This window comes from Panthera leo, chromosome A2 (assembly GCF_018350215.1).
Source record: "Panthera leo isolate Ple1 chromosome A2, P.leo_Ple1_pat1.1, whole genome shotgun sequence".
Lineage (NCBI taxonomy): Eukaryota > Metazoa > Chordata > Mammalia > Carnivora > Felidae > Panthera > Panthera leo.
Genome location: NC_056680.1, coordinates 156464938 through 156476145, shown reverse-complemented (window position 1 = coordinate 156476145; position 11208 = coordinate 156464938). Strand labels below are relative to the sequence as shown.

The 11208-nt window shown below is 44.0% G+C and overlaps 1 protein-coding gene and 1 pseudogene across 1 annotated transcript; both read right to left on the bottom strand.

Moving 5' to 3' along the window:
* Positions 1–7502: 7502 nt before the first annotated feature.
* On the bottom strand, positions 7503–8562 carry LOC122213234 (annotated as a pseudogene).
* A 1713-nt stretch (positions 8563–10275) lies between these two features.
* Positions 10276–11208, bottom strand: LOC122213589 (olfactory receptor 2A1/2A42). The gene is given in 1 exon segment (XM_042927665.1): positions 10276–11208. A coding segment is annotated over 1 exon segment (933 nt).

Sequence of the window (11208 nt, the reverse complement as noted above, 5' to 3'; positions counted from 1 at the left end):
CTGATCTTTGCCAACCTGCTAGATGAAATGCGATCTTTCAGATAGTTACCGTGACGGTTTTCATGACTTTCTTGTTACGAATTTGATTCCATGAAGTCACATTTTTCACGGGGCTTGGTCACCTAATCGGTTCTCTTTCTCCAAAGCTGCATTGGTAGAGGCACTGATTTTTGGTTTTTTAATTTAGTTTCGTGAACAGGTACAAATGGCTCAGATTTCTAGCAGCTTTCGAAGCATTCTTTGACTTCTCTCTCTCCTGCTTGTCCTCAGTGTGGGACTTACCACGTGTTAGAGAGAGCATCAAGCTTCAGAGCCCCTACCAAGGGCCCATTCCGAGGCTCTCAACTAATGTTGTAGTCATAAATTAACATTCTTTTTCTTAAAGGAGCTGCCTCAAATTTTATAATCTTCAGCATGAATATGCTCCTGCTTGCTGCCATCATCAGGTTGCAGTCCCTCTGCTTGTTTTCTTAAGTACTCCTCCAGAATTATTTTATGCGTGTAGAACCACATACGGATATAGGGTATTTACCTCTTCCTTTTACCCTTACTTTTCTCAAGGTATCCTGGAGATTTCTCTATATAAGCTATGGAGAACGTCCATATTGCTTTTTGTTTGTTAAAAATGGCAGGGCAGTCCATTGCCTGGAGGTACTGGTCCTTACTTAATCAGCCCTCTACTAGTGGAACTTAGTGTGTATTTGCTTTGTTTTGTTTTGGCCATTTCTTAAGTTTCCCGGCAGTTTTCAGAGACTGAGAGGGTAGCTAAAAGTCTGGTGTGGACACAGGTTTCAGAAGACATAAACTAGGTGACATGGCAGGGGGATCCCAGACTCCCTCGTTCCCCACCCTCTTTAGGTATCTAGGACTCTCTTATCCAAACAGGTCCTCTAGTGCCTGTGATTCACAACGCAGCATGGGTATGTGCATCCATATATTAAGTTTGTGATTGTGAAACAAAAGATGGTCTTGCTAAAGAAATTCCGAGTATCCGAAGGCAGCAGGGAGAGATCATTGTAAGCCCAGGATGCCTCTGAAATCATACCGAATAGGCGTTGGCTTCTGCAAATAGTCCATGAGGTCATATTACTCTATCAGTGGCATCGCCACAGCCCACAGAAGTATTCCCCCTGCACACACACTAACAATTTGTTCTGCTGGACCTGATGGAGAAAGATCGAACAACCCAGGCATGCTGGATATCTTCTGCACTCTGGAACATTCAGTCCCTTAGAACTTTGCCTCATAACCAACTTCAGTCATTATTTCCTTCTGCTCTTCGGGTTCAATGCCAACGCCTTTTGCCTTGGAGGCATCATTTGGATAGCTAGAAATGCAGCCTTTCCATTCTTCCCACCCTCTTAAAGTATCAGCTGTCCAGTCTCCTATTCCTATAACAACCTTCTTTCTGGATAAGAAGGATCATAAACCTGTCTAATTTGGGGTTGGCTACCATTTCAGTCTCTGAAAACTGCCCTTTTGCCCAGTTACATCTTTTGTTCGGACACTTTCCTTTGGCTCTTCTCTGATATCTTCCTTAGAGCCGCACTGTCCTTGATCTCCTTGCAAGGGGGTCAGTTAAAAAATACAGAGAGAATGCAGGGAAGGGGAAAATAAAGGTGAGAGAAAAGAATTGATGAATCTATGCTATAGGACTAAGAACAATGTTTAGTACTTCTTTTCAGTTTAAAAAGTATTGACAGGTATACCACCTTTTCTGAAGCTCACAACATCCCCTTGGAACAGACAGGGTGGGTGGTATCTCATCACCATTGTATAGATGGGGAAGCACAACAGTATCCATCTGATCGTGGCATACCTGAACCCAGGTTTACAGGATTACCCACTCCATCGCAATTCGATGCTTCAGGTCTGATACCCGCCCTGAGACCCTCAGGAAGTGATCTGGGGAGCAGGAGCAGTCTGGAATGTCTGTACTAGAGTGGGTCCTGGGGGATTTGTCTTAAAACTCTATCTGGGTGGTGTTTCACATAAAATTGAAAATAAAAACATCGATTGTATAGATCAGTGGGAGTGCTGCTATCGAAGATCTGTGGAGGAAGATCACACGTCTCTATTTCTTCTCTCAGTATCCTTTAGAGTTTCACTGTGGTCCTGAAGGGCCACAGGGCTAGAAACTCAGACCCTCTGAGTACTTGTGGCAGAGACTGCTAGATGTTTACCAAAGTAGTTTTCTCTTATTCCCAGGTACATATGGAGACTGTATCTCCCAGACTGCTTTGCGTCTTTGTAAGACCCTATGACCAAGTTTTAGCCAATGGGATGTGAGCAAAAAGACCCAGTCCACTTGGAGGTCAGGCCCACTAAAGCCTCCATGCTTTTTCTCCTTCCAACATACGGGACAACCTTGGGAGCCACAAGGTGTAAGGACCTGAGTCCTCCCCGCCCCGCCTTTTTTTTTTTTTTCTTTTTTCTTTTAAATTGCAACACTGGGGCACCTGGGTGGCTCAGTCTGTCAAGTGTCTGACTCCTGGTTTTGGCTCAAGTCATGATCTCAAGTTAGGCTCCACACTTAGAGCATGGAACCTGCTTGGGATTCTCTCTCTCCCTCTCTCTCTCTGCCCCTCCCTGACTCGTGCTCTGTCTCCCTCAAAAAAATAAACTTAAAAAATAAAAATTGTGACACTAACACTTGATTACCTTAAATTTTTATAATAATGTAGTGTTATTTTCCATAGCACATTTCCCATTTTGAGAGTCATCTTCTTTAACCTTTTAATGTTTATCATTTTGAACATTTTCCTGTACCTTAATATGCCCGTAAACACACACACACACACACACACACACACACATACACACACACACCCCTTTTTCTCCACATGAATGAGAAAGTACTATAACAATATGACTTCTTTTACTCACTTATTTTATGAGAATCTTCTCTGGACATTAGAGGGATAAACCTTATTTAAAAAACAGGAATCCCCAGATACCAAACGCCTGCCTTGTTACTTGGAGGACTAAATGTAGATATTGTTAGTATACTTTGTAGAATATTGTGGACAGAGAAATAAGGCACTTTGCCGTTTGGTAATGGAAGGAAGGGCAGCAGATTTAGAAGAAGTACATGCACCCCAAACCACACCAAACCCAAAAACATAAACTCATGTCTAATGTGTCCAGTGGTCATAGTCAAAGGCTTTGTACTGCTACGAAAATTGCCAAATAGTTTTAATAATACTGGATTTGAAAAAAAAAAAAGTATAGATTTATAATGTTTTATTTAACAAACTCACTACTGAAGGATATTAGTTTGTTTGTGACATTCACTATTGTAAATAATGCTTCAATTTAAAATAAATGTACATGTATATATTTTGCACATATATATGAATATCTCTGTAGGATACGTTCCTAGAATTGGAGTTGCTGCATTAAAAGGAGTGCGAACTTTAATTTTTGAAGATATATTCCCAAATTATCACTGAATCAATTTATATTGCTATCCAGACTATCGCCCACATGCTCAGCAACATTGGAAAATATTCATCTTTTTATTTTAGTCCCATTTAACGGGCAAAAAAATGGTATCTCATGCTTTCAGATTTGTTTCTCTATTTACTAGAGAGCCTGTACATCTATCATCGTATTCACGAGTGGTTTTTACTCGTTCTACAGTGCATGGCTCATTTGTCTCCACTTATATCTATGTAATTTTTGCTCAGTTAAAAAACTGATGTGTATATTACTGTTTTGTTCATTATATAGGCATTGAAAACTCTGCTAGCTCTATTTTTATCTTTTTTTTTTTTTTTTTAATGGGTTTTCAGAACATTCAGGCTGATTTTCTTGAATGTTACCTAACAATTGACGGAAAAAGATTCCCTGGGTCTAGGCTACAGAGAGGCCCTGTGCTTAGTGGCGGTGGGTGTGGTTTCTGGAGTCAGGCCGACCTGGGTTAGAGCCCCAGCTGTCACGTACTTGTAATCACAGGAAAGCTCTCAGTCTCTGTGTCTTTCTTTCTTTCCTTCTTTCTTTCTCTCTCTCTCTCTCTCTCTTTCTTTCTTTCTTTCTTTCTTTTTTTACGAGTGCAATAAAAAGCACCCAGCTCATTAAACTCAGAATTGTCATGAAATTTGGACGAGATAATAACGCTAACGCGTATATCTCCCTACAATGCCTGACACTTAGTAAGTGCTCGATAAGTACAAGATACAACAATTACTTACAATGTGGGCAACAGAAATACCAAATTAGATACAAAGTTTGATTTCTGGTTCTAGAACCTTTCCCAATGAAAGTTCTATTTAGTAAGATCCAAGGAGGCTAATAAAACTTCCTTTTCTAAAGAGTAGGCATTTCACTTCCTATTATGCAGTTGCAAGAGAGCACTAAAGTATTCAACTCACTTACTGACTTGGGCAGTTACTCTTGAGTTCCTACGATGTTTAAAGGCCCAGGATATGTGGTTATCTTTGAGTCCATTTCATTTTCGTCACGTGGAACTTAATTTTTACTCCTCTGAAAAAATGAAAATCCAAATTCCAATGAAATGAGAGGAAATCAACCAAGGGACAGAAAACTAGAAAATAAGAAAGACTCTTAAAGATCGTCTAGCTCAACATTTCATTTTATAGATGAGGAAACTGAAGGCCAGAGGAGTTAGGCAACTTTTCTAACACAGTGGGTTAGTGCAGGGAGCTGAGAACCCACACACCCCAACTCTGAGCCAGTGCCGTGTGGACTAAATCCAGACGTGTTCAAGGATCCGCCTCCTTTTGCGATCAAACGATTTCAAAAGTAAAAATTAAAACAAAAAACAGAGAAACACTGATTAAAAAAAGACAAATCAAAATGAACCAATAAAGTTTGTCAAGAAAGCACGGAGAGTAAGACACTGCCCTGCTAGTTGGGGGAAGAGTCGTGTTTTCCTCCAGTGGGACTACATTCCTGCCCTCCTTTCAGACAAAATTCTGCCCTCGACAACCCATATTTAACACGGATACTTTATACTCACAGCAAATAGTAAACAACAATCCCGTAGGTTGGCGGTTGGCAATCCCTGGTCCACATGCCAAAGATGCTGCAGGTGCTAATTCCAGGCGGCAAGTGAAGCCACCGTGCACAGATCCCCACCCTGTCATTTCCAGTGGTTACTGCCCGCAATCGCCTCCACCCTCTTGCCAGTTTTCAAGGGCAACACCCTCACATGGCTCCCCGTCTGGCACCAGGATCATCCTGGCCTTCCAGAATCACAGGCGCGGCAGTGTGGCACATTCCTTTGAGACCACTGCTTCCTGCGATAGAAATAAGTAAACACCCCCAGGACTTTCTATATTTAGTGCTATGTTTCTATCCTAATTTTCCCCTTTCTTCTCTGTAATCTTAGAGCATCAACCTATTCTTAATTATTAATATCCATCATGTAAGAATATACTAAAAGCAAGGGTTGGATACATCTGATGGACTAGAAGATACCCTAACTTAGGGGCGCCTGGGTGGTCAGTCGGTTAAGTGTCTGCCTCTTGAGTTTGGCTCAGATCATGACTGCGTGGAGCCTGCTTGGGATTCTCTCTCCCGTGCTCTCTGCCACTCTCCTGCTTGCTCTCGCTCTCTCTCTCTCTCTCTCTCTCTGTCAAAATAAATGAATAAAAGATATCCTAAATTAGAGGAATGAAGGGTAACCCATCCCCAGGCCCATATATCACGGGTAGAAATCTAAACGCAATGAATATTTGTTCGTTCATTCCATTGAAGTTTACTAAGTACGTACTATGAACAGTTCTGATGCCAGCCACTCAGGTTGTGGGCATCAGTGGATCTGCTACAAAAGAGCAATTCGGAGTCGATCTAAAACCAGACGGCCTAGTCGTGGCTTGTAGTTCCACCAGTGAATAATTTTGTGACCTTGGGTGAATTAATTCGTTTCTCTAAACTTTATTTCCTCATTGTTATGTAATGACAGTAGCAGTGCTCACTCCACAGATTTGATGTGAAGATTATATTAAAGCATTTTATGTCACGTCTATCTATAGTAAGTGCTCAATAATTATCAGCTACAATTAAATTTCCACTATACTATAAGCTGCCATTTGAGGCAGGTAAGGAAGGGTAGAAACCAGAAGATAGTTCAACGCTGAAATTTCGGAAGTGAGGCAAATGGATAAATTGTCCTTTATTTACCTACCAGGTGAGTACGTTAAGGGTGCTCGGATCCTGGGGATGAAGAGATGAGCAGATTCTTGTCCTTCTCTTGAGGGAGAGAGGACACATAATTGAGAAAGGTCCTGTAAATCCCAGATTAGAGATGGTACATGTTGGGAATCAAAATCTGAAAAAAAAAACAAAAACAAAAACAAAACAACCCTGAAATCTGGACTCCTTTGCTTTAGGAGAGGTCCCCCATGTTTTCTTGGTGGAGGGGCCAGGAACAGGTTCAAAGGGAGAGAGTTTCCCCATGGTGCCTTTGCCAACTGACTCACAGAGAGGTCCCTGAGTCCGGGCTGCAGGCTGGCCTCGGGGAAAGGCTATTCCCTCCAGGGCTACAGGGGAGATGCAGAAGCCCTTGGGGACAAAGGTTTGGGTGACCTCCCCCCCTCCAATGCTCCTCCTGACTAGGGGATAGCTTTGCTACCAGGCTCAAAAGTTTAGCAAGCCTGACAGTATTAGAATAATTTCTGATCGAATGTTAATAGTAACAATAGCAATATCTTATGTTTGCATAGCATTGTAAGTCTTTAAAATGCATCCATTTGCACCACTCTTGTGAGAGGCCTTCAGCGGTCCTGTGGGGCAGCCTAGGCGGCTCTCATTAGGCATAGTTGATGGATGGGAGACAGAGATTCAGGCAGTCTTCAAGGACTGCCCTGGAAAAAGCACAGCTAGCAACCAGTAGACCTGGGACTCGAACCCTGTCTGCAGCCACAAATCATGGGCGTTTAAGGATCTGGGACAGGATCTTGGGCTTCCTGGATGCCTGGGCTAAACTTAGGAGAGCACTGCAGAGTCCGGAGTCCACGCAGGTGGCTCCCTGGGCATGGTTTCTCCGTCCCACACTTTCCTGCTGCTCCAACTTGTCCCAGGAGAGCTATTTTCCTGTGAGATGCGTCCCTGGAATGACAGCTGTTCACGATTTGTCCTGCCCACTGCACTGCATCTCACCGAATGTCGCCATTCAGCACAGCAACATCTGTCAGGAGACAGATTAAACACTGTTTTAGGAAATATTGGAATTACAAAGTACATCCAGTTTAGGTAAGTTACAAGAACACTTTCTAAGGCTCTTCATTTTGGTGAGCCATCAGTTTAAAACTGCATTGTTAACCTTTCTCTTCCATTGTTTTCTGTTTTACTGTCCAGCCTGTCCAAAGGCCCCTTCTTCATCCCTGACCCCTGGAGTCACAGCTTATTATTATTTTTTTACTTCCTCGCCTTTCTTTTTAGTCCAGTATAAAGTCAAGCTGCCTTTTTTTTTTTTTTTTAAACCCTAAGTCCCATGACAATTGATTATACAGGTGAACCCTGATCATCATGATGGTTTATTGGTAGGATTTCTGGTAGCGGGCACAAGCACCAGGAATGCCAAACATTTTGGATTCGCAGTGCTGGGGCTCAGCTACCAGCAGGGCCTGGTCGTCCTGGATGAGGATGTCTTTGACCTCCTTCTTGGAAGCCTCATCCACATATTTCTGATAAGCCACCAGGGCTTTGGAGATGGAGCCACAGATTGTGGAAGTCTGAGCCATGTGACCACCACCACACGGACTTAGAGGCCTCCGGCCTGGCAGGTCGATCCTTGCCCAGCAGCAGGACAGGTTCCAATAGCTCGTCCTGCATCGAACATGGCTCGATTATCTCCAGGGGCCGCTCATTCACCTGGATAAGGCCGCTGCCCCATTTGGAGGGTGCCACCGCTGTGGCCATCTTCTTGCGCCCACTGCAGGGGACCCTTGCACCGCCTGGCTGGGAACACAGACAAGAGCGGCTCACCGCACAGCACAGCACCCGGACAAGGGCTCAAGCTGCCTTCTTTAGCACACATAAGTACCCTTTTTATCTGGAACCCGATATCTATCTCTGGCTAGAGGTTGAGTTTCTTACTCCCTTTCTCCACTTCAATTTCCTTCTTCTGGGACCTCACAATCTCTTTGACTTTTACTTGGTGGGTGGTTATGACTATCGGTGTGGCAGTCAGATCACCTAAGTTTGATCCTGGATTAGGTGCGTATCAGCTGCAACGTTTTGGTTAAGTTACTCAATCTCTTTGTGTCTGTGTTCTCTCACCCAAAGCGTGGTTGATAATAGTCCCTGTCTCATAGAGTTGTTATGAGGGTTAAAAAAGATAATACTTGTGAGGTGCCTGGCTGGCATCGTCAGTTAAGTGTTGGACTCTTGGTATCGATTCAGGTCATGATCTGGAGGTCGTGAGGTCGAGCCCTGCATCAGGCTCCGTGCTGAGTGTGAAGTCTGCTTGGGATTCTCTCTCCCCCACGGTCTCTGCCCCTCTGCCACTTGCACCCTCTCTCAAAATAATTAAGTAAACGTTTTTTAAAATGCTGTAAAAAAAGACAATACTTGCAAAGTGCGTAGAACAGGCATCACCTTAGTAAGCACTTCATAAGTGTGTGTGCACGCATGCACACCTGTGTGCACGATCATGTGAGTGGTGGGAAAGTGGAGATGCCTTCGTTCCGGGTCTCGCCACCATGCTGAGTTCTAAACAGAACCTCAGTGCGAACAGCCTCCATTCCTACCCTCTCTGTGCTCCTCTGAAACTCCTAAGGTTCTTTGTGACCATGACCATAGGGCTCACTAACCCAGAAAAGAAGCCTTCCACACGTAGTCTCTGGCTCCCCCAGCCTCATTGTGGCACAAAAATAGACTGAGAAGAAAGACACATTCACTTAACGTATCCTAGCTTGGGTAGATTAGTCTTACTCTGAAGTTGATAATATCGATAATGATGTACTACATTTGGTGTTAGGTAGAGAAGGCTCGGGAGTCAGATCGTTGGGGCCCAGGTCTAGCATTTGCTTAATGTTTGCATCTGTAAAATGGGATGTTAATGAGAAATGGGTTTTTATGATAAAATGAGGTGATCTCTGAAATCAGCTACGTATGTGCAGTGGATGGCACAGAGTGAGTACGTGATAATAATGTTGACTACTACTATTATTATTAAAACCCTTTTTCCCCCCACTCAGTTGCCTCTTCTTGGGACATTCCATCCCCACTTGATAATTGAGAGTTGGGTTGTAGGACTTGCTAACTTCTTTTTTCAATGTTTATTTTTTAGAGAGAGCGAGAGTGTGAGCAGGGGAGGGGCAGAGAGAGAGGGAGACACAGAATCCGAAGCAGGCTCCAGGCTCTGAGCTGTCAGCACAGAGCCAGATGCGGGGCTCGAACCCACGAACTATGAGATCATGACCTGAGCTGAATTCGGACACTCAACTGACTGAGCCACCCAGGTGCCCTGGACTTGCTAACTTTTTTTTTTTTTTTTTTTTTAGTGCTATTTTTATTTTTTATTTTTTATTTTTTTTTAATTTTTTATTTTTTAATATATGAAATTTACTGTCAAATTGGTTTGCTAACTTCCAAGTGGAGAGTGTGTGTTTATTCATAGAAAATCACAGATACTCTTCTTGAGCAGATGAGAAGAGTTTAGAAGCAAGTAGCCATCAAAAGCTCAGGGAACACTGGAAAGGGGATTTCGTTGGGTAATTCCTTGGGATGCCAGCTGAACATGTGTGGACTTATTTTCTGACCCCAGAAATGATAAACCAGATTACAGGGTTGAATCAACAAAGTCAGTTTTCCCCTTAGCCTAAGTAGGCATTTAGGTGCATTGACTATAAAAGGAAGTACAATGGATGGAAAACATCCTAATTGGGGTATAAATGAAAAAGGTATCAATGGGTCCTAAGTCTCTGTGGCTGCAGTATTTTTAAAAATTGTCACTGATGTGGCTACATCTGCCAAAGCCTGTGTTCTGCTGTTATTGAACATACCTGACCAAGTCAGAGATAGAGTGCCTATTTGAACTTCTTGGACCCCACAGCAGGGGATGAGATAAATTTATTCCTCTAGATATTCTTAACAGACTATGCAGTTAGATGAAAGAATATGTTTGACAGGATTACATATAATGATGCAATAAAACCTAAATACTTTCTGGACAGAAAAAGGGAGTGCTTTGCAGTTTCTTGGATTACCCAGTCTCAGACATAAAAAGAGTGATGAGCTTAGTTGTTTCTCAGTACCCAGGGCTCTAGGGGACTACTGAGGCTAAGGATTCCAATGTCACTCCAATTAGGAATGACTTTCCTTGTATAGCACTCTCCTCAGGGTGCCCTTGACCTCTGCATTCCTCAGGCTGTAGATCACTGGGTTCAGCATAGGATTGAAAAAACTGTAAAACAGGAAAAGGATCTTCTGCTGCTCCTCAGGGTGGCGGGATTTGGGGGCCATGTACATGACAATGGCGCTTCCAAAGAAGAGCCCCACCACGCAGAGGTGGGAGGAGCAGGTGGAGAAGGCCTTTCTGCGGCCCTCCCCGGACTGGATCCTCAGGATGGCGAACAGGATGCGCGTGTAGGACACCAGCACCAGGCAGAGGGGCCCGACTAAGATAAACACAGAAGCAGCAAAGATGACAACTTGGTTGAGCCAGGTGTCAGCGCAGGCCAGCTTAAGGACAGACAGGATCTCACAGAAGAAGTGGTTGATTTCATGAGGCCCGCAGAAGGGCAGCCTCAGGATGAGAACCACATGGACCAGGGCCAGCAGGGAGCCACATGCCCAGGAAGTCACCACCAGGATGATGCAGCCTGTCCAGCTCATGATGACAGAATATCAGAGCGGGTGGCAGATGGCCACATACCGATCATAGGACATCACCACCAGGAGAAGACATTCAGTATGAGCAAAACTCAAGAAAAGAAAGGTTTGTGTCATGCAGCCAGCAACGGAGATGGGCTGGTCTGGCTTCACGAGGTTTACCAGCATCCGGGGCACCGTGTTGCAGGCATAGGCTATGTCGACGATGGCCAGGTGGGAGAGGAAGAAGTACATGGGGGTGTGCAGTCTGGAGTCCAGCCAGATGAGCCCCAGGATGAGCCCGTTCCCCAGCAGGGTGAAGGCATAGAACAGGGAGAAGAGCCCAAAGAGAAGCATCTGAATCCCTGGGTCAAGACAAAATCCCAGTAGAATGAACTCTGTGACTGATGTCTGATTTTCCCTCAT